Source organism: Ciconia boyciana, chromosome 1 (assembly GCF_034638445.1).
Source record: "Ciconia boyciana chromosome 1, ASM3463844v1, whole genome shotgun sequence".
NCBI lineage: Eukaryota > Metazoa > Chordata > Aves > Ciconiiformes > Ciconiidae > Ciconia > Ciconia boyciana.
Window position 1 is genome coordinate 1,313,275 of NC_132934.1, and position 26,078 is coordinate 1,339,352.

General features: G+C 67.2%; 2 protein-coding genes across 5 annotated transcripts in view; one reads left to right on the forward strand and one right to left on the reverse strand.

The window, feature by feature from the left end:
* The window catches only part of SND1 (staphylococcal nuclease and tudor domain containing 1), a 140,839-nt gene extending 115,010 nt beyond the window's left edge, over positions 1 to 25,829 (forward strand). For both annotated transcript variants that reach the window (XM_072856487.1, XM_072856477.1), the window contains 8 exons: positions 19,439 to 19,627; positions 20,636 to 20,777; positions 21,168 to 21,291; positions 21,408 to 21,477; positions 23,498 to 23,611; positions 23,695 to 23,898; positions 24,372 to 24,416; positions 25,480 to 25,829. In XM_072856487.1, the coding sequence (XP_072712588.1) occupies positions 19,439 to 19,627; positions 20,636 to 20,777; positions 21,168 to 21,291; positions 21,408 to 21,477; positions 23,498 to 23,611; positions 23,695 to 23,898; positions 24,372 to 24,416; positions 25,480 to 25,545 (954 nt within the window). In that variant the 3' untranslated portion in view covers positions 25,546 to 25,829. The remainder of the gene's footprint in view (positions 1 to 19,438; positions 19,628 to 20,635; positions 20,778 to 21,167; positions 21,292 to 21,407; positions 21,478 to 23,497; positions 23,612 to 23,694; positions 23,899 to 24,371; positions 24,417 to 25,479) is intronic.
* Positions 7,475 to 11,105, reverse strand: LRRC4 (leucine rich repeat containing 4). 3 transcript variants are annotated; one of them, XM_072856501.1, is made up of 2 exons: positions 10,987 to 11,105; positions 7,475 to 9,548 (listed from the first exon to the last, which is right to left on the reverse strand). In XM_072856501.1, exon 2 carries the CDS (start codon positions 9,517 to 9,519, stop codon positions 7,552 to 7,554), a length of 1,968 nt encoding a protein of 655 aa, XP_072712602.1. In that variant the 5' UTR covers positions 9,520 to 9,548; positions 10,987 to 11,105; the 3' UTR covers positions 7,475 to 7,551. The 3 variants fall into 3 exon arrangements, with proteins under 3 accessions (XP_072712602.1, XP_072712617.1, XP_072712607.1); XM_072856516.1 differs by having other exon boundaries at positions 7,475 to 9,501; positions 10,987 to 11,101; XM_072856506.1 differs by lacking the exon at positions 10,987 to 11,105 and adding an exon at positions 9,808 to 10,460.
* Positions 25,830 to 26,078: the final 249 nt, after the last annotated feature.

Consider the following 26,078-nt stretch of genomic DNA (forward strand, 5'->3'; position numbering starts at 1 on the left):
TCGGCGTTAACCCAATTTAGGAGGTTCCAACCCATAAGGCCAATTAGGCGGGGACGGCATGCGGCACAGCGGCGCGTTATGCAAAGCAGCCCCGGCAGTTGCTAAACTGTTTATGCCAATGGGCCCGGCAGCCGCCGTGCTGCAATCCTAATTACTTGGGGAGGGGGGGAACGGCAAATAAAATCCTCTCCCCCTTAAAGAAAGCGCTTGCCGCAGTCTGCAGTTCAGGTTTGGGGGGAAAAAAAGCAACCAGGAAAGCGGCCTGGCACGTGGCGGCAGCTCAGCCGGTGCCGGCACAGCCCCACGGTGCTGCCTGGGCAGCCGGGGAGGAGCGGGGAGAGGCAGGATGGTGCTCAGCCACCTCTTGCTGCCGACCGTGCTGCCGCGGGAGCTGGAGTTACAGTGCGGCGTCTGCAGCAGGGCTCACCGTGCCTCAGTTTCCCCACCTGGAGCCTGGAGCGGGGACGGTGCCGTGCATGCCCGGCGCGTGGCGTGCAGCCGGAGGGGAGCGGCGGCGTGTCGGAGGGCTGATGGCTGCCGCTCGGACGTCGCTCAGCTTCTTGCTGCTGGGTATTTGTAATCTTGACAAGGACGTCTGTCCATCCGTCCGTCCGCCCAGCCGGGGCTGCCGCACTGCCGGTGCAGCCCTTGGCCAACCTGCTTTCCTCCATCGCTGTTGTTCATCCTCCTCCTCCTCCTCCCATGCCATGTGTGGGGGTCTCCATGTTGGCCGTGGGGAGCCCATGCCGGGGTGCCGGGTCCCCGTCACCCCCAGAGCCGGGATCCCGCGGGGGCTTTGCCGTGCAGGGAGCTGCTGCAGCGATGTCCCCAGGGTCGCGCCGGGCGAGGACGGGGACAGGGACACGCTGCCGGGCACCGCCGTACCTGTGCGAATTCAGCTTCCCGCTGCCTTCTGCCCCACGGGGAGGGTGGATGCCCCCAGGGACCCCACGGAGCTGCAGGGCGGGGGGCTGCGGCACTGCGAGGCTGCAGGCTCCTCTTCCTCGCCAGCCGGGAGAGGGACCGGGTGGGATATCACAGGAATAAAAGCAATAACTAGGAATTTGGTGGAGGGCCCCGATGCCACGTGCAGGCAGGACCCCTGGTGCCGAGCAGCCAGAGGGCAGAGCCCCGGGGAGGGCAGCCCGGGCAGGGCAGGGGTCCCCAAGCCCCGGTCTGGGGAGGGGGACCCTCTCCCGGCCACATCCCCGGGTGCTCGGGTGGCACTGCCAGGCGTGCTGTGAGCACCGCTCCCCCGGCACCGAGCTTGGCAAAACCCTCCACAGCAAAAGGCCGGGACGGGCCGCGGCGGCAGCCGGTGCCAGACCGCCGGCTGGCGGGGTGGGGGTCCCGGCGGTGGTCCCCAAGGCTCCCACGGTGGCCTGGGGACACGTGTGCTGCCCAGGGAGGGGGAGACCCACGCTGGGGGTGAGGAGCAGCCACATTCCTCCCCGCCGTCTTGCCTGCCGGGAGGCTGAGGGTATATTTTTAACCCGGCGGCTCTGGCTGCTGCTGACTCACCGGCCAGGTGAAGCCAGTGGGCCGGTGACTAACCGGCCCCGGCTCATTTTGGGCAGGAGGAGGTTGGGGCTGGCAGCAGCCGCGGTGCTGCCGGCGATGCTCTGGGAGGATCAATGGCTCGCGGCCCTGCGCTCGGCTAATCCGGTCGCGTGCAGGCAACGTGCTGGCACCGGTAGCCACGCGTGCCGCAGCCGCCCGTGCCCCGCTGCGGGACCCCCGCTGCGATCGCGGTGCCGAGGTGCTCCCCCAGCTCAGGCGGGCGATGGGGGGGGGGGGGTTATCACCCCCTGATGCTCCCTCTCGGCACCCCGGCAATGCTCTGCCGTGGTGGCCACCGCGCCGATCCCGGCAGGAGCTGCCCAGTCCTCCAGGACTACCGGAAAATTGCCCCGTCTGCGGAATTTGTCGGGCCCAAAATCCAACGTGCTTTATATCGTGCTCTGATGAATCGAGCCTTAAATTACCGGTCCTTAAATCTCCTGCGCGCCAGCGTATTGCCCCGCTCCCGCCTCCCTCCTCCGAGAGCATCCAAACCCCGCCGGGGCCCGACGGGCAGCGCCGGTCCCAGGGTGCATTATGGCACGCTGCTGCCGCTGCCGCCGCAAACCCGCCGAGCTGCAAAACGAAAAAAAAACCCATCTGCAGCACCGGAGCCAAAAATATCCGCAGCAATAAGAATAATTAACGGGAGCCCCACGTCGAGTTGTGTGCCGAGCGGCTGGGAGCCCACGCCGCTGTAACAGCGGCTGTAACGGCTGCCTGCCGTGGCAGGCATGGCCCCGGGATGGCTGCCCGGTGACATCGGGGCAAGGGGACCCCCGGGGGGTGCCACCGCGGAGCCCCGTGCGATGGCAAGGGGCTGGGTGCCCGGCTTGCACCGCTGGCAAGAGCGTCCACTAACCCTCCCACCATGTCCCACCGCGTCCCACCGCCCCCCCAGCCGCAGCCGCCAGAGCGGGCGCGGGGAGCATCCCCCCTCCGGTCCCACCGCCGCGGGGGTTTCGCGGCGGCTGCTGTGACATTTGCTTTTTTCCTGAAAGTGCATATTCTTATTTAGTAAATATTTGCCTTTTCCCAAGCACGGCGGCTAATTACCGAGCTGCTCTTGCCGAAACCCGCCGTTGCCGTGTGCAGGCGGGGAAAGAAAAGGCCCCGGCACCGGGGCACCGTCCCCCTACGCCGGCTGAGCACCCCATCCCTGTACCCGTCCTGGCCGGGGGAGCGGGGGGCCGGTGGGGACCCCCCGGCCGCAGCGGTGCCAGGGATGCGCCGTGGGGTGCCCCATCCGGCTCTTGGGCCGCTGGCAGAGCCACGGGCACCCGCTGGCACGTGCCGGTCCCCGCCGGGGAGGTTGCCATAGAAATTATCCTTAACAAGCCTATAGGTTTTAATCACGGGATGCTGCAGCTGCCGCGTGGCCCCCGCTCCCCTCATTAAACCCACCGGGATGGGGAACCCGCCGTGGGGCAGCCATGGGGTGGTTTGCAGGGGGTACCCGGGCACCGGCGGGGTTCGGCGTGGAGCACCCGCGGCCCTGCCCGCTGCTGCCTGCGCTGAGGGCCGGCGTGCCCTTGCCGGCCGGGCTGGCTGTCGGCAGCGAGCGGCGAAGCATCTCTGGCAGCTGAAATCTCCTGTCCCCCCCCAAAAAAAGCGCAGGGGGTGGGCGGCGGGTGGATGGCGTGTGTGCGAGGGGGGGCCCGTGCCTGGCATTGCCGCCGGAGCCGCCAATGAAAGGCTTTTATATTCCTGTCGCTCCGTTTTTCGCATGGCTCTGCGAAGCCGGTGACGAAGGCGATGGCACGGGGCTGCCTGCAAATACCCACCCGCCCTCGTCCGTATGGCTGGACGTCCATCTGTCCCTCGCCCGGCAGTGCTGGCTTCCCCCCCCGCACCCCCGTGCCGCTCCGTCCCTGCAGCCCTGGCCCCCTGCTCCCAGCCCCCTGCCCGCAGCCCCGGCCCCCTGCCTGTGCTGCCAGCCCCCTGCCCGCAGAGACACTGGGAGATTCAGGCAGGAAAGTTTCCCAGCCCTGGGAGCAAAGGATCGGCCGGCTCCGGTGCTGTGGCACTTCCAGCACTGCCCCGGCCTCCCCCGAGCACGCTGCAGCCCCCCGAGCACACTGCAGCCCCTCCATCCCATCACGCTGCAGCCCCCCGAGCCCGCTGCAGCCCCCCGAGCACGCTACAGCCCCCTAAGGATGCTGCAGCCCCTCCATCCCATCACGCTGCAGCCCCCGAGCCCACTGCAGCCCCCCGAGCACGCTACAGCCCCCTAAGGATGCTGCAGCCCCTCCATCCCATCACGCTGCAGCCCCCCGAGCCCGCTGCAGCCCCCTGAGCACGCTACAGCCCCCCAAGGATGCCGCAGCCCCTCCGTCCCATCACGCTGCAGCCCCCCGAGCCCGCTGCAAGCCCTCGATAACGCTGCAGCCCCCTGATGGCGTTGCAACCCCTGGCGCCGATCACCTCGCAACCCCCTCTGCTCACGCTGCACCCCCGCTCCCACTGCAATCACTGCAGCCCCTTACGCTGCTCGCGCTGCAGCCCCCGTGGCTCTGCAGCCCCTCTGAGCACGCTGCAGCCCCTCTGCTCGCGCTGCAGCCCCTGGCACCGATCACGCTGCAACACCCCTGATCGCGCTGCAGCCCCCCCTGCTCGCTGTCCAGCCCCCCGATGGCTCTGCAGCCCCTGATCCCACTGCAAGCCCTCCAGCGCACCGCATCGCAACCTCTTGTGCTGCTCGCGCTGCAGCCCCTCCAGCGCATCGCGCTGCAGCCCCCTGCGCCGCTGACACCGCGGCCCCCCGTCACACCGCAGCCCCTTGCCCCGATGTCCCCTGGCTGCCCGCAGCCCCTCCGTGCCCGCTGCAGAGCCCCCCCCCGAGCTCCCCTCCAGCCATTTTTTTATCGCGGCGGGAAGATGATTTACTCGGGTGCTCTAATTTAAGGCTAAAATTAAAACTAAGTGCTTAAAGAAAATCAATATGTCGCTTCAACCCCATCCCCTCCTGCCTTGCCGCCGAATTAAAGGTTTGAATGGGACGTTTGCCCGGCTGGGCCCGGCGGAGGCTGGCGCGGGGAGGAGGAGTGCGGAGGTGCTGGCGGGGAGGAAGGCCCCCCAGCAAAGCTGGGGCTGGGTGGGGGAGCTCAGGCCGACATGAGGAAGAAGGGGAGCGGTGTTTGCATTCGCAGATCAGCCGGAGCGATAAAAGCCGGTAATAAAGAGAAAACCAGACATATGTTTTGATAGAAACCTTCCCGGATTTCACCAAAAAAGCCTGGAAAAAAAAAAAAAAAAAAGCCCACCCTAAAATCCCAACGTTAAACTCCCGACGCAATAACCGCGACAGCTCTGCGGCGGCTGGGCACCGCACGATGGTTTCATCCCGGCACGGGAGCCAGTGAAGCCGGGTGCCGGGGGGTCTCCTCCTCTCGGCATCCCCGGGCTGGGTGGTGGGGTCCCCGGGGGACCCCTGTTCCATCCCCGATGCCGAAGGCAGCCCACGGCCGCGGGGACAGCACAAGGGTGGCCCCGGAGCTGCCGGCGGGCACCGTCACCCCGCAATGAGCCGCAAGAGCCGGGACGGAGGTGGCACCTCGGGGACCCCGCTGCTCCCGGGGGTCCCCGTGTCCCTGCCACCAGCACCCAGGGCACCCCACGTCCCTGCCGCTGGCGCCGGGGGCTCCCCGTGTCCCCGCAGAGTCGGGGGTCCCGGCGTCCCTGCCGCGGTGCTGGGGTTGGCCTCCATCCCCTTCCCCTGCCCGACCATCTTGGAGCGCGGGCAGCCGGGACCCGCTGCCGGATGATTCATTCCCGGCTTTATCCTCCCTCTCGTCTGCGCCCGCTCCCTCCTTTAATGGCGAATTAAGATTTTCCAGCCGGGGAACCCATAAATCAGAGGGGTAACGGGCCCCGGCCCCCCACAAGCAGTCCCTGGGGAGGACGGGGGGGGGCCGTCCCGTGCGCCCCAGCCGGGGGGTCCCACACCGGGGGATACACCGGCATCTCACCGGGCGCCCACCGCGGCGGTTGCCCGAAAGCTGGTGATGCCGGGGGTCCCGGCGTGCACACGCTTGGGTGCCCAGCTGGATGCTCGAGCTGGGGGGCACAAAGCCGGCGATGCTCCCCCCCCCCAACCCCCAGCACATTTTGCCCCCCGATTCGGGGCAGCCCCCCGCGCGGTGCCCCCCGCCTCCTCCCTCCATTTTCCTCCCCGCTTCCCCCTCCGCGATTTTTTGGAGGCTTTTTACTGCTGGGAAGACAAAAAAGCGGCAACAGAAACCCTTTCAGGCCGCCGGCTGCCGGGGGGGGACACAGCAGCAGCCCCCCCGCAACCCGCCAGCTTAACCCCTCAGGGACACGGCATTACAAATTTTGAACAATATTTATTAAAATACAAAAATACACTTGGTTTGTTTTTTTTTTTTTCTTGTTTGTTTGTTTGTTCCTCAGAGTACAGTCAGATCGTTCTGGCGTTTATATAGAGAGATATAGATATAGATATAACTTCTGCGTCTCCTTCCCGCCTTTATTCGCCCCCCCCCAATTCCCCCCCTCCCCGCTTCAGTTTTAATTCAGATTTGACACCCTCCGGTAATTTTGTTAAAGCTAAAATAAGAAATTAAAGTAGTTCCAGTGCCCGAGCAGCCAGGGAGGACCCCCCCCCACTGCCTGACCCTGCCCTTGCCCCCCCGGACCCCCAGCCCCTCGGGACCCCCACGAGGCACTTGCCGTCCCCGCCGGGACCCCCGGTAGCCACCTCTGATGCTGGTGGCCCCCGGCCCCCTCCCATCGCTGGGCTGAGCCCCCGAGCCCTTAATTTCTCCTGCTCCCCCCCCCCCCCCCATTCCACGAGCAGCCCTTGGGGTGGGCTTGGGGGGGTGGGGGGGGGTGTCCCCATCCTTGCCCCCACCCGGGGAAGGGAAGGGGGTGGGGGAAAAATGCCCACCCCACCCCCCAAAAAAAAAAAAAGGACTAAAAATCGCAGCGTGCTGCTGAAGGTGGTCTACAATCATACGTCAGGTCTCCGGGCGGGGGCCCCCAGCCCCCAGGAGCCTTAGCCCTGTGCCGGCGGCACACACCGGTGCCGGTGCCCGGTGCGGCAGCGCACGCCGGGGCCTGCAGGATGTGGTGCAGTGGGAAAGGGGGCACGGAGCAGAGTGGGGGGCACCCGCTCCTCGCCCCCCTCCCCATCGCCACCGGCCCCCCTCCGCACGCCCAGCCCCCACCTGCCTGGGGTTTTTTTTTTCTCCCTTTTCTTGGGTTTTTTGCTAATTTTTTGCTTTAATACATTGCAGATGTCCATCCCCGGCCCACAGGCTGCACCCCCCACCCCCCCCCAAAAAAAAAAAACCAAAATTAATTTCTTTATTGCATTTGGAAGATTTTGGCACAGCACGGCGGCTCGGACCGCCGTCCCGCTCCCTGCTCCGGTTTGAAGCCGGCGTGGCCGGTGAAGGCAGCACGCGGCCAGGGCAGCGCCGTGGGACGGGGGTCCGGCCGCATCCTGCCCCCCCATCCCATCCCACCCCACCCCACCCCACCCCGCCGGGCTTCTCTCTGCGCTCCCCGCTACGGCGTCTCCCCCGCGCCGCGCTGCACCGCGCTGCACCGCGCACGGGGCCCTGCCGCTGCCGCTGCCGCCGCTGCTCCGGTTTCTGCAAATTGGCAAATTTTTTTTTTCTTTTTTTTTTTTTTTTTTTTTTTTTCCTCCTCTCCCTCTTTTTAAATAGAACTTGCGAGTTAGAAAATAGTTTCTTTGTGGTTGTTGGGTTTTGTTTTTTTTTTTAAATTTTAATATAATCTGCTTCTCTTATCAGCCCATAGATTTAATATATAAGCATGTACAAGAAAAAAAAGTCTCTCCCCCGCTCTGTACAAAAGTTGCTGTCTATTTTTTTTTTTTCCTTTTTTTTTTTTTGTTGGGTTTTGTTCTGGGTTTGTGCATTCTATTGCATTTGTAATTTCTGGGCGGGGAGGGGGGGGAGGGAAGAAAAAAGCCCCCCCCCCCAAAAAAAAAAAAAAAAAAAAAAGTCATATCTGGGTTTCCTGTACTTTCTCCTTGGTGTGGGTCTGAATTATATAGGGTTCAGAGAGGGTGGTCCCGGGGGGGTGCAGAGAGTTCCCCAAGCTGTTCTCTGTCCAGTGGGCCCCGTGTGCCGGTTTGTAGGTGTTGTAGTTAATGTGGTCATGAATGGCGGGCAGCACGACTGCCCCCTCACCTGATACGCCGGCGGGAGCCGCCGCGGTGGTCGCCGCCGCCGTCGCCGCCGGCGGGATGTCCTCGTCCACCTGGATGATCTCGACCGTGCGGGCGGCCGTCACGGTGCTGCGTTGCTGGTGTCGCTTGCGGAGTTTGTAGAAGACGATGAGCATGGCCGCGGCCAGGAGCGTCACCGCCACGAAGCAACCGATGATGATCTTGGTGGTCTTCATCACCTCGTCCAGGCTGGTCTGCATCTTGTCGCCGGAGTCGGCGGTGGGTACCGCCACCTGCTTGGGCGTCCGCGTGGTCTGGACCAGGACGGTGGTGGTGGTGGTGTACGCCGGCTGGTAGCCCGTCGACGTGGTGGGCACGGGCTTGGTGAACTTGGGGGAGATGTCCTCCGGGGAGATCTCGGTGGTCTCCACCGTGACGGTGGTGAAGAAGCTGTAGTTGGAGGTGTTGAGCTCGGCCGTGCTCACGTTGAGGTAGGCCGAGGCGTTGGAGTTCCCCGCCACGTTGGTCACCATGCAGGTGTAAACCCCGGTGTCCGTCAACAAGACGTGGGAGAAGTTCAAGGTGCCGTCGTTGAGGACGGAGATGCGCGGGTGGCTGGACGCGTGGCTCAGGACCGTCCCGTTAGGCAGCAACCACCTAACGGAGGACATGGAAGGAGTTCGACACTTGAGCTCGGCCACCCGCCCCTCGGAGATGTTGAGGTCCATGGGGGCGTCCATGATGAAGGGCGCCGAGCACTGGAAGGAGGTCTGGTCCACCTCCACCAGGAACCTGCCCCGCATGTGCAGGGGGGCATGGCAGCGCCCGCAGCAGGTGGAGTTGGTGGGGATGTACTCCCGCAACCACCACGACAGCCAGAGGATGTCGCAGTCGCAGTCCCAGGGGTTGTGGTGCAGGTGGAGCTCCACCAGGTACCGCAGCGGGGCGAAGAGGTCGTGGGGCAGGGAGGAGAGGTTGTTGTGGGCCAGGTTGAGCTCCACCAGCGCCGTCAGGTCGTCGAAGGCGTTCCGCTCGATCAGGTTGATCTGCGAGTTCATAATCCAGAGCTTTTTGAGGGACTTGAGCCCGTGGAAGGAGCCTGGTTTGATCTCGGGGAAGTTATTGCCCGACATCTCCAGCTCCTCCAGTCCCACCAAGGGCGTCAGGTTGGGCATGTCCTTAATGTTGCACATCCCCAGGTTCAGGTACTTGAGGTTGTACAACCCCTCGAAAGCCCCCTCGGAGATGTACTCCAGCTTCTTCAGCTCGCCCAGGTCCAGGCGCATGAGGGAGGGCACCCGGTTGAAGGCGTACGAGGGGATGCTCTCGATGGGGTTGTTCCTCAACCACAGCTCCCGCAGCTTGGAGAGGTACTCGAAGGCCCCGCTGGGGATGACGGTCAACCAGTTGTCAAAGAGCTCCAGGGTGTTGAGGCTGGCCAGCCCGTTGAAAGCCCCCACCTCGATCTGCCGGATGGCGTTCCTGCCCAACTGCAGGACCTCCAGGTGATGCAGGTGGCGGAAAGTGTCCGCCTGGATCATCTGGATGTTGTTCTCCATGAGGTTGAGATACCGGGTGTTGGAGGGGATCCCGGGGGGGACCTCGGCGAGGCCGCGACGGGTGCAGACCACCTTGCTGAACTGGTTACTGCAGGAGCAAACGGAGGGGCAGCTCTGGGGTCCGGGGGAGGCGGCGGCAACGTATAGGATCCACGCGTGTACCGTCAGGTAGGAGACCAGGGCAGCTCTCCAGGCGCGGCGGCGGCGGTGGTGGTGCACAGTTACCTGCCACAAGAGCTTCATGATGTGGCACGTTCATCATTCACCATCGTCTGGGGATGTCGGCGTGAAAAGGAGAACTGGCTCAGGGCCCCCCCCCTCTCCCGGCTCCGACAAGCTGGGCCCGGCTGGCCGGAGGGGGGGGGGTCGTGGTGCCGGGGGGCAGGGGGGGCCGCGGAAGGGCGGGGGGTGTAAGGAAAAATGACAATTTAGCCAAAAAAAAAAAAAAAAAAAGCGACAAGAGGTGCCGGGGGTGGGGGAGGAAAGAGGCGCCCTCCCTCCCGCCGAGCCCCGCTCTCCAGCCGTACCTACCTGGGGAAGGGGCGGGGGGGCCGCTCCGGGGTGCTCGGCGCCGAGCAAGGGGGAGCGGGGCCGGGGCGGGGGGGCCGGCTCCGGGAAAAAAAAAGACAAAATGGCTCCTGGAGGCTGCGGTGCAGGGGGGGGGCGGCCCGGCTAAGCGGGGGCCCGGCAGCCCCCCGCCGCGGCGAGCCCCGCCGCCGTCGCTGCCCGCGCCTCGCACCTCCGCCCGTGGGGCCGCCCCGGCCGGCCCGGCCGGCCCGGCATGGCGGCCCCCGCCCGCGGGGAACGGCGGCGGGGGGGTGGAGGAATTGGGGGGGTAAAAAATTAGGGGGAAAAAAAAATTGGAAAAGGAGAAATAGAAAACGAAAAATGAGAAGATGAAAAAAATAGAAATGAAAAAATAAAAAATGGGAAAACGAAAATGAAAAATGGAAAAAGAAAAACGAAAAAAGGAAAACGAAAAAAGAAAAATTAAAAAAAAAGAAAAAGAAAAACGGAAAAATTAAAAAAAGGAAAGATTTAAAAAGGGGAAATTTAAAAAAGGAAAATGAAAAAAGAGGAATTAAAAAAGAGGAATTAAAAAGGAAAAAAATTTAGAAAATAAAGAAAATGCAGAATAAAATCCCGAAAACAACGGCTCCAGGAAGGTAGGAAAATAAATAAATAACTAGCGAAAAGCCCCCGGCGGGGGAAAGCCCCGGCGGGGGGGGCAGGCCCGGGCCGGGGTGTGGGGGGGGTGGGGGGCCGTCGGCGGGGGGCCGAGCCCCGGCGCGGCGGCGGGCGGCGGCTCCGCTCGGGGGGTCCCGTCCGCCCTCCCGCCTCTCCGTCCCCGCGTCCCCGCCCGTCGCCTTCAGCGGCCGGGCCGCCCGCGCAGTGCGGTGGCGGTGGCGGCGGCCCCGGGGCCGGCGGGCATCCTCCGGTCCTAGCGGGCGTGCGGGCCCCGGCGAGCCCCGGCGCGGCGGCGGGCGGCGCGGGCGGCGCGGGCGGTGCGGGCGGCAGCCGCGCAGGCGGCTCGCTCATCCTTTTGTCCTTCAGTGGGAGCGCGGATGGATTGCTGACGCATCGCGGTGGGAGCCCGGCAGCAGCGGGGGACGCCGAGCCCCGCCGGCCTCGCCCGCGCCCCGACACCCCCCGCCGCCCCCGCCCCCCCGCCGCCGCCGCCGCCGCCTTCCTCCCCCCCCCGCCGCCCACCACGCTCCGGAGGGGCCCCACCGGCCCCGGTTCAGCCGGTGCGGCGGCCGGGAGCTATTTTCGGTCTCGCTGCTCTGGGAGGAAGATGCGGGATGGGCTTCCTCCTCCCTCTTCCTCCTCCCTCCTCCTCCTCCTCCTCCTCCTCCTCCTCCTCCTCCCTGCCCGCAGCCCGGCTCCGGGGGACCGCGCTGGGGATATGGGGGGCGGGGGGGTCTCAGCGCAGCCCCCCGAGCCGAGGCCAGGCGGCCCTGCCCCCTCGGAGGAGGGCAGCGCGGGGTGAGGACGGACGGACGGACGGACGGACGGAGGCGACACGGCGCAACCGGAGCAGCTCGGCAGCTTTAAGGTGATGGGGGGGTCTCGGCTCCGTCCGTGGCTGGCGGCCCCCCCGCACCCCACCCCCCACCCCCACGCAGCGCAGGACCCGGTGCCCAAGTGAGCAGGGCTCCGCGGACCCCCGGGCGCAGCCCCCCCGCCCTGCCCCGGGATCCGGGCTGAGACCTGACACAAGCTGGGACACCGGTGGAGAGGACGAGCCCGGCTCTGCAGCGCGTCCAGCTCCGCCGTGGGCTGGGGAGTGGGCGCGGTGCTGGGGCGATGGGCGCGTGGGGGCTGCCTGCTTTTTGGGGTACGGGCTGGGGGGCTGCGCCTGGGTGTCCTGCCTCCGTCGCCGCCGCCTTGGCCACCGCCGGCCGCGGCGGGGTGGCCCGGTGCAGGTGGATAAGTCGCGCCGTCTGTCCAGCGAACCCCTGGGACTGCGGGAGGCGAACACCAGCACCCCTGGGGTCCCATGGGTGCCGGCACCCTGCCACGATGCTGTGAGGTGAGCGGCACCCCGGTGTGCGTCGTCGCTGGGATGCGGGCGGGGGGAGACGGAGCGGGACCTGGGGAGCTGCCGGGGGGCTGTGCCCCCCCACCGTGGAGCCTGGCCCCCCGCCCCGCGCTGTTCTGCACCCCTGTTTCGCTGCTGGTGACCCGGGGTTTTGCCGGCAGCACCGAAGCGTCCCGAGCGGCAGCGGGGCCCCGGGTGGCAGCTCCGGAGGAGCCTCGGCCGAGTTTTAATTAATCGAGAGAACGGGGACGCGGGCGGGGGGCCGGGGGCTGCCCCGGTGCGGCACCCAGCGTGGCTCCCCCCCCGCAGGCCGCCGCACCGGGCGGGATGCGTCCCGGCGGGACGCGGGGACCGCGGGGCCACCGGCAGTGTCGTGGGGGGCTCACGTGCCGCCTGAGGTGGGGGTCCCTGGGGTCCTGGGTGGGGGGTGCCCCAGCCCCCCAAACCGGCAGCGAGGAGGTGCGGGGGGTGGGCACGCTGCGGGGGGGTGTGGGGTGAGGCGATGGGGGGAAACCTGGGAGCTTGTTTCTTTGGGGGGGGATTAACACACACACACACACACACACACACACACACACACACCCACCCCCAGTTTGATGTGGATTCTCTGGTGTCTGATCGAAGCCACGCCTGCACCCCGCCGTCCCTGCCGGGCGGGCGTCCCTGGGGACCCCACGCAGGATTTCGGCGTCTGTGGGGCCCCCGCCCCCATGTCGGGATGAAGCGGGGTGGGACGGGGGGGGGGCTCCCGGGACGGGGACGTGCCAACAGCACCCGCCGTGCCAGGGAGCGGGGCTGGGACTCCCCCCGGGAGCCCCCAAACCGGGGGCTGCGTGGGGCGAGGATGGGGAGGGGGCCCGGCACAGCCTGGCAGGGACCTTGTCCTGCCCTGGGGCCCCCCCAGGAGTCACGGGGGGGGGGTCAGGGACACAGCTCTGGTGGGAAGCTCAGTTTGGGAGGAGGTGCAGGGATTTGGGTCCCCGCACAGCCCCCTAATGGGCCCGTCACCCCCCCAGGCCCCCTGCTCCCCCTGTGCCCACCGGTGGCACTTGAAGCTGTCACCCAAGGGCCGGTTGGGTGCCCGCAGCCGGCTGGGCACCTCTGTGGGGCTGGTGGGTGCTCAGGGGTGGCCTCTTGGGGACATCCTGCATGACAGCACCCCATGGCACCCCAGGACGCTCTCCTGTCCTTGCTCCCGCAGGGTGCCAGGCCCCAGGTGGGGTCACTGTCCCCAAGTCGGTGGCACATCCCTACTGCACCCCCCCCCCCCAGTGGTCCCCACTGCCAGCCGTGGCAGCGATGTCCCCCGGGTGCTGCAGGACCTGATGGCCCCGTGTACCCCACGGGCGGGTCCCCCACGTCCCCCGTCCCCCGCGGCAGAGAGCAGCGGTCGTGTCCCGTCCTTACCGCGATTCCATTAATGTCCCGCTCGTCCCCTCGCCGGTCAGGGGACAGGGACGCCTTTGCCACCGAAGCGTCACCCTGCGGCGTTGTGGGGGTCCCACCACGCGTGCGTGGGGTGCTGCTCCCGGGGGATCAGCCCGGCCGGAGGCGGCACGAGCACCCCTGGGGTGACCCGGGGCCTCATCCTGCCCCGCGGCGTGCCGGCAGCCCCGGGGCCCGCGCGGTGGAAGGGAAGAGGGGTGCTGCGAGGCTTTTTTAGGCAACGGGGACAGGATTGATGAGCTTCGGGATGGGAAAACATCTCCGTGTCCGGCAGCGCCGGCGGAGCCAAACGCAATTAACCGCGCAGAAGGCTACGGCAGGGTAATTAAATTATTGCAACGTGGCACCCGTAAAGCGGCGCAAGGGCCCATCCGTCTCCCGCTCGGCCCAAACCTCGCCTCTCCCTCCTCCGTCCCCCGTGGGGAGCGGTGTGGCCGGTGCCTCTGCCACGCACCCGGCACCGGTGTGTGCCATCCCAGTGGCCGCACCGGCCGCCAGCTAAACACCGTCCTGGGCTGCAGCTCCGGCAACTGGAAGGGGCTGCGGGAAGATGACGACCCTTCGCCCATCCCCGGCAGCACCGCGGTGCCGAGCCGCGCACCCGCCGCCGCTCACCAGCTGGCCGCCGGCCCCGCTGCAGCTCCGGGTGTGCGGCTGCCAGCCAAGCGGTTGCAATTAGCCACCGGCCCCTGACGAGGGATTGATGGCGGAGGGATGCGGCCGGCAAAGCGCCGGTGCTCCGGGTGACGGAGCGGAGGTCGGGGCAGCGCCGGGAGACTTCACGGTGCCACGGTAGTGGGGGTCGGTGCTCGCCGGAGCGGGCAGCGGGGTGCAGCTCCCCAGCATCCTGTCAGGAGATGCTCCGTGTGCAGGGCACGTGGTCGCTTGTGCTTTGCTCGAGCGCGTGCGTTTGTGCACACGTGTTCGACCTGTGTGTGGGAGCTGGGGCACGCGCTGCATGCACCCACGGGTGCCCCGGCTCTGCCAGCGCACGGTGCACCGTGGGCAGCTGCGCTTACGGCCGCGCTGGCCTGGCACGGGGGAGGTTTGGGAAGGGGCTGCCCGGGGGTCGAGTTTGGCCGGGGCCGAGGCGTGCGGTGCCGCACTGGCTGCACCGCGTCCCGCTGCCGTTCGGTCCGGCTGCCGCTAGATGGAAATGCAGCTTCGTGCCAGAGGCCGCGACAGAGCCTTGCTCCGGGCGTTACGGACTAGGTGCTACGGCCCCGGGGCACGCCGCAGCCTGGGGGCACGGCACGTACCCTGCCCGGGCTGGGATGCTCTCCCCAGGGTGGGATTCTGGCCCCGGGGTGGGATGCTCGCCCCAGGGTGGGGTGCTCTCCCCAGGGTGGGGTGCTCTGCCCACGCTGGCACCCATCACCCACCCACGGTACCAGGCAAACAAATTTCTGAGCTGCTGGGAACAGCCCTGCTCGCCCGGGAGCCCAGGCGGGACCCGCCGTGGTTGGGGGATCGGGCACAGCCCCTCGGGCACAGCGTGGCACAGCCGGAGGGCTGTGACCCCCCCGGAGGGAGGATGCTCCGGGGGCTCCGGGCTCCCTCCTCTTCCTCGGCGGCGGCGGCAGCAGGCGGGCGATCGGCATGCCGGGTGCGTGCGGGGAGCCTTGGCTCGCTGCCGCCCCACGGATGCTCTCAAAGGGGCTTTATGTGCGCAGAAGCTCCGGGGCTTGGCCGGCCCCCAGCCCCCCACCCCGGGGGTGACCTTTTTGGGGTGCTCCTCGTGCCGGGGCTCAGCTCTTTGCAGCGGGGTGGGGCTGGGGTGGGAGGCAGGCGGACCCCCACCCTGCGCAGGGTTCGGATGCTGCGCCGGAGCACTGGGCACGGCTGCTCCCATGGGCTCCATCTGCAGCATCTCCTGCCTGCACGGCGTCTGCCTGCACGGCACCTCCTGCCTGCACGGCACCTCCTGCCTGCACGGCATCTCCTGCCTGCACGGCACCTCCTGCCTGCACAGCACCTCCTGCCTGCACAGCATCTCCTGCCTGCACGGCACCTCCTGCCTGCACGGCATCTCCTGCCTGCACGGCATCTGCCTGCACAGCATCTCCTGCCTGCACGGCAACTCCTGCCTGCGCAGCACCTCCTGCCTGCACGGCATCTCCTGCCTGCACAGCATCTCCTGCCTGCACGGCATCTGCCTGCACAGCATCTCCTGCCTGCGCAGCACCTCCTGCCTGCACGGCACCTCCTGCCTGCACAGCATCTCCTGCCTGCGCAGCACCTCCTGCCTGCACGGCACCTCCTGCCTGCACAGCATCTGCTGCCTGCGCAGCACCTCCTGCCTGCACGGCATCTCCTGCCTGCACGGCATCTCCTGCCTGCGCAGCACCTCCTGCCTGCACGGCATCTCCTGCCTGCATGGCATCTCCTGCCTGCGCAGCACCTCCTGCCTGCATGGCATCTCCTGCCTGCACAGCATCTCCTGCCTGCACAGCATCTCCTGCCTGCACGTCATCTCCTGCCTGCACGGCATCTCCTGCCTGCATGGAAACTCCTGCCTGCATGACATCTCCTGCCTGCACGTCATCTCCTGCCTGCACAGCATCTCCTGCCTGCACGGCATCTCCTGCCTGCACAGCATCTCCTGCCTGCATGGAAACTCCTGCCTGCATGACATCTCCTGCCTGCACAGCATCTCCTGCCTGCCCACCCCCAAAGCGCCGTGGGGTGGCAAGCCCCTGGGATGGGGACCAGAGGGAGCTCCAGGGGACACCAAGCTTGTCCCCAGCCAGGGTGACACATGTCCCCAGCCATCCCCAGCTGTGCTGGCTGCTGGTGCCTGGCTTTGGCATCGAAGGGGTGCGATGGCTGCCCGGGGACCGCGATGGGGGGCTCGGCATTGTCCCTACCCCCCCTCCCCATGCAGCCCCCCGTTACCCGCACACCCTGTGCCGTGTGAGGCGCCAGCCAACGCCACGCGCTTCGCGAGGAGCGTTCTTTTGCAAATCCATTTGTTTTGGGGCTTTAACTCCCGTTATGGGATTAACGGAGGTTGCCGGCCCCGGCAGAGCTGCTGAGGCGGTAACGGGTGCTGCTGGGAAAGGGGAGCCGGTGGGTTTGTCACGGGGTGGTGGGGACACCGGCTGTGCCGCCGCAGTGGTCTGGAGCCGGCCCCGGCTCAGCCCCTCCGGAGCTGCCGGGAAGGGAGACGCGGGGGTCTCTGGGGGTCCTCACCCGTCCCCAGCTCAGAGCAGGACGGTCTGCAGAGCTCCGGGGCCTTGTCACTGAATTTGGGGACGCTGTCCCAGGCAATGAGGAGGCGGAGGAGGGACCCCGGAGGTTGTGGGGGCTGTGGCGGCGTGCTGCGGGGTGAGGCACACACGGGTGTGCGGGGTGCACAGGGTGTATGGGGTGCCCGGGGGCGTGCAGGGTGCCCCGGGTGCCCAGGCGTGTGCAGGGCACATGGGGTGCAAGGGTGCAAGGGGTACGCGGGGGTGTGCAAGGTGCACAGGGTGCCCAGGGGTGTGCAAGGTGCACGGGGGTGCACAGGGTGTGCAAGGTGCACAGGGGTGCACAGGGGGTGCAGGGTGCACAGGGGTGTGCAGGGTACATGGGGTGCAAGGGTGCAAGGGGTACACGGGGGTGTGCAAGGTGCACAGGGTGCCCAGGGGTGTGCAGGGTACCTGGGGTGCCCGGGGTGCCCAGGGGTGTGCAGGGCACATGGGGTGCAGGGGTGCAAGGGGTACGCGGGGGTGTGCAAGGTGCACAGGGTGCCCGGGGTGCCCAGGGGTGTGCAGGGCACATGGGGTGCAAGGATACAAGGGGTACAGAGGTGTGTGCAAGGTGCACAGGGTGCCCGGGGTGCCCAGGGCTGTGCAGGGTACATGGGGTGCAAGGGTGCAAGGGGTACACAGGGGTGTGCAAGGTGCACGGGGGTGCCCAGGGGATGCTCGCTGCCCGCAGAGCATCGCAATAAGTCTCCAGGCAGCTGGGACGGAGCAGCGACGCTCTTCCCCTGCTCCCACCCGCACCCCGGCTGGGTGGGTGCAGCCGGCAGCACCCCGGCAGCACCCCCGGCTGCTCACGGCAGGGACAGAGCCGGGGTTCTGGAAATGATCCCCAGGCCCCAGAGGTCCCGGTGGGCACCCCGGGCGTGCGTCACCCCTGGGCTGCCAGCGGCCTGGCAGGGCGGCTGGGCCGTGAGCGTGCAAGGCAGCAACGCTGCCTGCGGCCCTGCCTGCGCTGCCAGGCAGGCGGCTCTGCGCCGGGGCAGGGCTGCAGGCTGCCAGCGGCGGCCGGCTTGCACACTCGTTTGCTCTCGCTGGTTTGCACACTCCGTTTTACTCTCTCTGGTTTGCACACTCCAGTTTGCACACTCCAGTTTGCTCTCTGGTTTGCACACTCTGGCTTGCACACTTCAGTTTTCTCTCTGGTTTGCACACTCCGGTTTGCACACTCTGGTTTGCTCTCCAGTTTGCACACTCCGGTTTGCTCTCTGATTTGCACACTCCAGTTTGCACACTCTGGTTTGCTCTCCAGTTTGCACACTCTGGTTTGCGCGCTCCAGTTTGCACACTCCAGTTTGCACACTCCGGTTTGCTCTCTGATTTGCACACTCCAGTTTGCACACTCTGGTTTGCTCTCCAGTTTGCACACTCTGGCTTGCACACTTCAGTTTTCCTTCCGGTTTGCCCACTCCGGTTTGCACACTCTGGTTTGCTCTGGGTGCCATGTGAGTGCCGGGCCCTTCCCTTGGCAGGGAGAGGCCGCAGGACGGGGCGCAGGCAGAGCCGGGGTGCAGGCAGAGCTGGGGCGCAGGCAGAGCCAGGGTGCAGGCAGAGGCCGCAGGACGGGGCGCAGGCAGAGCCGGGGTGCAGGCAGAGCTGGGGCGCAGGCAGAGGCCACAGGATGGGGCGCAGGCAGAGCCGGGGAGCAGGCAGAGCCGGGGCGCAGGCAGAGGCCGCAGGACGGGGTGCAGGCAAAGCCGGGGCGCGGGCAGAGCTGCCTCCCCGCCGGGCTGCGGGTGCTCCGGCAGAGCCGGGCTGGGGGCGCGGGGCTCCTGGCACCCCCGGGGATGCTCCTGCGCCCCGACCGGTGCCGATTCCCACGCAGGGAGCGCCGAGGCCGTTTGCCAGCCGTGGGTGCAGCAGGCAGGAGCTGCCTGCACAGGCGATGCGGGGCAGGAGGTGCAGCCCCACCACGTCCCTCGCAGCGGGGCTCGCCACCTCCCACCCCAGCAGCCCCGTTTCGGGCCTCGGCCCGGCCCCGCGTGGCTCCAGGCTCTGCCTGTGCTCCTGGGTGCAGGCAGGGAGCGGGCAGGGAGCTCAAGACGCAGAGGGTGGCGTGCTCCTGCCCTCGTCCCTTGCTGGGTCCCTTCCCTGGGCGTTGCTGGGAGCGGAGCTGGGTGCCAAGAGGCAGAGCTGGGTGCCCAGGGAGGGTGCCCAGGAGCAGAGCTGGGTGCCAAGGGGCGGAGCTGGGTGCCCAGGGAGGGTGCCCAAGAGCAGAGCTGGGTGCCCAGGGGCAGAGCTGGGTGCCCAGGGAGGGTGCCCAAGAGCAGAGCTGGGTGCCAAGGGGCAGAGCTGGGTGCCCAGGGAGGGTGCCCAGGGGCAGAGCTGGGTGCCCAGGGAGGGTGCCCAGGAGCAGAGCTGGGTGCCAAGGGGCAGAGCTGGGTGCCCAGGGAGGGTGCCCAGGAGCAGAGCTGGGTGCCAAGGGGCAGAGCTGGGTGCCCAGGGAGGGTGCCCAGGAGCAGAGCTGGGTGCCTGTGGAGCAGAGCTGGGTGCCCAGGGAGGGTGCCCAGGAGCAGAGCTGGGTGCCCGTGGAGCAGAGCTGGGTGCCCAGGGAGGGTGCCCAGGGGCAGAGCTGGGTGCCCGTGGAGCAGAGCTGGGTGCCAAGGGGCAGAGCTGGGTGCCAGGGAGCAGTGCTGGGTGCCCGTGGAGCAGAGTTGGGTGCCAGGGAGCATAGCAGGGGGGACACTTCCTGCCAGACCCCATGCTGGGGTGGCTTTTGGCCGGGCACCCACCCGGTCCAACTCCACCATATCCAGCCGTTCATTTTATTGCTCGATGAAGCCCGGAGCAGCCGAGGTGAAGACGAGCGTTCGGGGGCGAGGGCGGTGGCTGGGCGGGCAGGTGTGGGGGCGGGAGGGGTGCGTGGCCGGATCCTGCCCACCGCTGAGGGTGCAGAGAGCCGACAGCCCTCCCCGCCGGGTGCCCGCAGGTGGAGGTGGAGGTGGAGAGCATGGACAAGGCGGGGAACTTCATCGGCTGGCTGCACATCGAGGGCCTCAACCTGTCGGTGGCCCTGGTGGAGCACGCCCTCTCCAAGGTCCACTTCACCGCCGAGCGCAGCCCCTACTACAAGGCGCTGCTGGCCGCCGAGGAGGCCGCCAAGCAGAAGAAGGAGAAGGTGAGCTCGGGGCAGGACCGTCCTCAAGGGATGTCCTCACCCCAGAGGATGTCCCCATGCCAAGAGATGTCCCCATGCCAAGAGATGTCCCCATCCCAAGAGATGTCCCCATGCCAAGAGATGTCCCCATCCCAAGAGATGTCCCCACCCCAATGGATGTCCCCATGCCAAGAGATGTCCCCATCCCAAGAGATGTCCCCACCCCAATGGATGTCCCCATGCCAAGAGATGTCCCCATCCCAAGAGATGTCCCCACCCCAATGGATGTCCCCATGCCAAGAGATGTCCTCTCCCCAAGAGATGTCCCCACCCCGAGGGATGTCCCCACACCGAGGGGTATCTTCACCCCAAGGGATGTCCCCACCCCAAGGGATGTCCCCACCCCGAGGGATGTCCTCACCCAAAGGGATGTCCCCATGCCAAGAGATGTCCCCACCCCGAGGGATGTCCCCACCCCAATGGATGTCCCCATGCCAAGAGATGTCCCCATCCCAAGAGATGTCCCCACCCCAATGGATGTCCCCATGCCAAGAGATGTCCCCATCCCAAGAGATGTCCCCACCCCAATGGATGTCCCCATGCCAAGAGATGTCCCCATCCCAAGAGATGTCCCCACCCCAATGGATGTCCCCATGCCAAGAGATGTCCCCATCCCAAGAGATGTCCCCACCCCAATGGATGTCCCCATGCCAAGAGATGTCCTCTCCCCAAGAGATGTCCCCACCCCGAGGGATGTCCCCACACCGAGGGGTATCTTCACCCCAATGGATGTCCCCACCCCAAGGGATGTCCCCACCCCGAGGGCTGTCCCCACCCCGAGGGATGTCCCCATGCCAAGAGATGTCCCCACCCCAAGGCATGTGAGATCCACGGTGCTGGAGATGAGGGATTCTCCAGCTGCTGGGTACCGGCACAGCCGTCATCCCCGCTCCAGTCCCGGTCGCTTGCCGGTGGCATCCAGCGTGACCATGGGGTCCCCGGGCCAACATGTCCCCCGCTCAATCCCAGGTGTGGTCCCACTACGAGGAGACCCCGGTGGAGGAGGTGGTGCCGGTGCTGGAGGAGAAGGAGCGCACGGCCAACTACAAGCCCGTCTTCGTGACGGAGATCACGGACGATCTCCACTTCTACGTGCAGGACGTGGAGACGGGTAAGGGGACGTGGCTGGGGTCCCCCCGCACCCGCTGGCTGTCACCCCCCCACCCCCCTGCAATGCCATTTGGCTGCTTTAAGGGACACGGATGGGGAGGGGGGGGGCTCATCCCTGCACCCCCAGCCTGGCACAGCACCGGCTCCGAATCCCCCACCACCACCACGTCCCGGCCACGCCTGTGCCGCCGCGGTCCCTGCGTGGGTCCCCACCCGGAGGGCGTGCAGCTCCCGAGGGACCCCGGTCCCCGAGCACCGCGGGGCGGGGGGGGGGCTTTATTTCGGTGGGATGAGGATGCTCGGTTTTGGTGGGCAGCCCCAAAAATCCGCGTGTCGGGGGGCGAGCCGTGGGGGTGGCCGGAGGCGGGTGCTGGATGTGGCCCCTCCGCAGGCGCCCAGCTGGAGAAGCTGATGGAGAACATGCGCGCCGAGGTGGGCAGCCACCCGCCCGTGGAGGGCTCCTACGCCCCGCGCCGCGGAGACTTCTGCATCGCCAAGTTCGTCGACGGAGAATGGTGAGGCGGGGGTCCCGCTCCCCCCTCCTCCCCCCCCACACCGCGGGGCCGTGGGGCGGTGTTGCCCCACGCTGAGGTATGTTTTTGGGGCGATCACCCCCCATCCTGCCCTCCAGGTACCGGGCCCGGGTGGAGAAGGTGGAGTCGGCCGCCAAAGTCCATATCTTCTACATTGACTATGGCAATGTGAGTGCTCGCCGTGCCGGGGCGGGGCGGGGGTGGGGGGCACCCTGGGGTGCCACCTGCAGCCCCCCGGCTCCAGCCGTGCTGGGCGGGGGTGGGGCTGGCTGTGTCCCCCAGCTGCCGAGCACCAGGCAGGGGCAGGATCGTGCCCCTGGGACTGAGGGTCTCGGGGTGCAGAGCCATGCGTCTGTCCATCCATCCGTCCACCCACCCACCCATCCATCCGTCCATCCACCCATCCGTCCGTCTGTCCGTCCATCCGTCCACCCACCCACCCATCCATCCATCCATCCGTCCATCCATCCATCCATCCACGCACCCACCCACCCATCCATCCATCCATCCATCCATCCATCCGTCTGTCCATCCATCCATCCACCCACCCACCCATCCATCCATCCCTCCATCCGTCTGTCTGTCCATCCACCCACCCACCCATCCATCCATCCCTCCATCCGTCTGTCTGTCCATCCACCCATCCACCCATCCATCCATCCGTCCCTCCATCCATCCGTCTGTCCATCCATCCATCCATCCACCCACCCATCCATCCGTCCCTCCATCCGTCCATCCGTCTGTCCATCCATCCGTCCACCCATCCACCCATCCATCCGTCCCTCCATCCATCCATCCGTCTGTCCATCCATCCGTCCACCCATCCACCCATCCATCTGTCCCTCCATCCATCCATCCGTCTGTCCATCCATCCATCCACCCACCCACCCATCCACCCACCCATCCACCCATCCGTCCATCCATTCATCCGTCCATCCATCTGTCCATCCATCCGTTCACCCATCCACCCATCCATCCGTCCGTCTGTCCATCTATCTGTCCATCCGTCCACCCATCCATCCCTGCAGCTGGGGGCTGATGTTTTCCTCCCTCCAGCCGGCACCAGGGAACCTGTCACAGGGTGCCCAGCACCCTTGGGTGCCCTCTGAACCCCAGCACCCAGGAGCCCATCACGGGGTGCCCAGCACCCTTGGGTGCCCTCCCAGCGGCAGTGCCCAGGAGCCCATCACAGGGTGCCCAGCACCCTTGGGTGCCCTCTGAACCCCAGCACCTGGGAGCCCATCACAGGTTGCCCAGCACCCTTGGGTGCCCTCCCAACGCCAGCACCCAGGAGCCCATCACGGGGTGCACACCCTTGGGTGCCCTCCCAACGCCAGCACCCAGGAGCCCATCACAGGGTGCCCACCCTTGGGTGCCCTCCCAACGCCAGCACCCAGGAGCCCATCACAGGGTGCCCACCCTTGGGTGTCCTCCCAGTGCCAGTGCCCTGGAGCCCATCACGGGGTGCCTGGCACCCTTGGGTGCCCTCTGAACCCCAGCACCTGGGAGCCCATCACGGGGTGCCCAGCACCCTTGGGTGCCCTCCCAGTGGCAGTGCCCAGGAGCCCATCACGGGGTGCCCAGCACCCTTGGGTGCCCTCTGAACCCCAGCGCCCGGGAGCCCATCACAGGTTGCCCAGCACCCTTGGGTGCCCTCCCAATGCCAGCACCCAGGAGCCCATCACAGGGTGCCCACCCTTGGGTGCCCTCCCAACGCCAGCACCCAGGAGCCCATCACAGGGTGCCCAGCACCCTTGGGTGCCCTCTGAACCCCAGCACCCAGGAGCCCATCACGGGGTGCCCAGCACCCTTGGGTGCCCTCCCAACGCCAGCACCCAGGAGCCCATCACAGGGTGCCCAGCACCCTTGGGTGCTCTCCCAGCACCAGCGCCCGGGAGCCCATCACAGGGTGCCCAGCACCCTTGGGTGCCCTCCCAACGCCAGCACCCAGGAGCCCATCACAGGGTGCCCAGCACCCTTGGGTGCTCTCCCAGCACCAGCGCCCGGGAGCCCATCACGGGGTGCCCAGCACCCTTGGGTGCCCTCCCAACGCCAGCACCCAGGAGCCCATCACAGGGTGCCCAGCACCCTTGGGTGCCCTCCCAGCGCCAGTGCCCGGGAGCCCATCACGGGGTGCCCAGCACCCTTGGGTGCCCTCCCAACGCCAGCACCCTCTCTGCCCCCGCAGAAGGAGACGCTGCCCGCCACCCGCCTGGCCGCTCTGCCGCCCGCCTTCAGCACCCGTGTCCTGCCGGCGCAGGCCACCGAGTACAAGTTCGCCTTCATCCAGGTGCCCCAGGATGTAAGTATGGGGTGGGCGGGGGGTCCGGGGGGGCTCCGGGTCCCCGGTGGGACCGCGGGGTCCGATGCCGTGCGGTGCCGCAGGACGACGCGCGGGCGGACGCGGTGGACAGCGTGGTGCGGGACATCCAGAACACCCAGTGCCTGCTCAACGTGGAGCACCTGGGACCGGGTTGTCCCCACGTCACCCTCCAGTTCGCCGACTCCAAGAGCGACGTGGGGCTGGGGCTGGTCAAGGAGGGGCTGGTGATGGTGGAGGTGCGCAAGGAGAAGCAGTTCCAGAAAGTGGTAGGTGCTGCTGGGTGGGTGGCGGGGGGCGATGGGGGGGCGGGGGGGGTCTCTGCCCCGTTTTCAGTGGGGTGGGCTCTGCCCCACGGGCGGCCGAGCGGCGATCGATCCCCTGGCTCATCCGATGCCGCATCGATCCCGGCTCGGTGGCAGTGGTGGCTTCCCAGGGGGCTCGGGGAGGTGTCCCCCCCCCACGCGCTGGCCACCCCCCCCCAGATGCCCCAGACTCGTGGGGCCGTGCTGGGTGGGGGTCTCACCTCCCTGCCCTCGATGGGGACCCCCCTCCGCCACCCTAAGGGGCAGGTCGGGGTGCCACGGAGGGACAGGGTGGGTTTCCCACCCCACACGCTATGACTGGGCAGACCCTGCTGGGCGTCCCTGGGGGTGCACGGCCCCACACCCCCCCCCAAACCCCCCAGGAGGGGAGGGGAGGGGAGGGGGCGCGGGTTCACCCCAGGGCTCTGTCCCCCCAGATCACCGAGTACCTGAACGCCCAGGAGACGGCCAAGAGCGCCCGGGTGAGTGCGGGGGGCGGGAGGGAGACGGGGCGGGAGCGTGGCCCCATCGCCTGCTGGGGTGCCCGATGCAGCCCCCCATCTGTGGGGTGATGCTGCGTGCAGCCCCCTCAGTCTTTGGGGTGATGCTGGATGTGGTACCCCCCATCTGTGGGGTGATGCTGGATGTGGTACCCCACATCTCCAGGGTGATGCTGGCTGCAGCCCCCCCATCTCTGGGGTGATGCTGGGTGCAGCCCCCTTGTCTCGGGGTGATGCTGGGTGCAGCCCCCTCAATCTTTGGGGTGATGCTGGATGTGGTACCCCCCATCTGTGGGGTGATGCTGGATGTGGTACCCCACATCTCCAGGGTGATGCTGGCTGCAGCCCCCCCATCTCTGGGGTGATGCTGGGTGCAGCCCCCTTGTCTCGGGGTGATGCTGGGTGCAGCCCCCTCAATCTCTGGGGTGATGCTGGGTGCAGCCCCCCCATCCGTGGGGTGATGCTGGGTGCAGCCCCCTCATCTGTGGGGTGATGCTGGATGCAGCCTCCCATCTGTGGGGTGATGCTGGATGTGGTACCCCCCATCTCTGGGGTGATGCTGGGTGCAGCCCCCCCATCCGTGGGGTGATGCTGGGTGCAGCTCCCTCATCTGTGGGGTGATGCTGGATGCAGCCTCCCATCTGTGGGGTGATGCTGGATGTGGTACCCCACATCTCCAGGGTGATGCTGGCTGCAGCCCCTCCATCTCTGGGGTGATGCTGGGTGCAGCCCCCCCATCCGTGGGGTGATGCTGGGTGCAGCCCCCCCATCTGTGGGGTGATGCTGGATGTGGTACCCCCCATCTCTGGGGTGATGCTGGGTGCAGCCCCCCTGTCCGTGGGGTGATGCTGGGTGCAGCCCCCCCATCTGTGGGGTGATGCTGGATGTGGTACCCCCCATCTCTGGGGTGATGCTGGGTGCAGCCCCCCCATCTGTGGGGTGATGCTGGATGTGGTACCCCCCATCTCTGGGGTGATGCTGGGTGCAGCCCCCCCATCTGTGGGGTGATGCCGGATGCGGCCCCATCCCGTGCCCTCTCTTGCAGCTGAACCTCTGGCGCTATGGGGATTTCCGGGCGGACGACGCAGACGAGTTTGGCTACAGCCGCTAAGGGATGCTTCGGGGCCCGCGTCCCCATCGCCGCCACCACACTAACGTGTGTCCCCCCCCACCTCGTCCCGTCCCGTCCCCCGGGGGGGCCGGGGCAGCCGAGGGGGGGGCCCGCAGCTCCGTGCCCCAGGGATGCCGGGGTGGGGGGCGGCCCCGGCCCCCCCAGCCCCCTGCCCCGGTCCGACTGACGGCTGAATTTGTCCCCCTCTGTCCTGCCCGCAGCCAGCGCCGCCCCCCCGGCCTGTATTTAAAGCTTCGGAGGCCCAATAAACGTAGTCAAGCGGCGTGCGGTGGCCTCATCCTGCCGGGGGTCCCCTCCGTGCTGGTGTCACGGACCCCCACCCCCGGGTCACCTCGTCCCCAGGGACCAAAACTGCACCCCAAGGCTTGGGACCGCCTGGGAAGGGGGAGATGCTGCAGGCACGGGCGTCCCCTCCCTGCCGCGGGGGGCGGGGGGGGGTCCTCCGTGGGGGGCTGCAACCGTGGGGGGCTGCAGCCGTGGGGCCCTGATGCCGTCCCCGGAGCAGGGTGGGC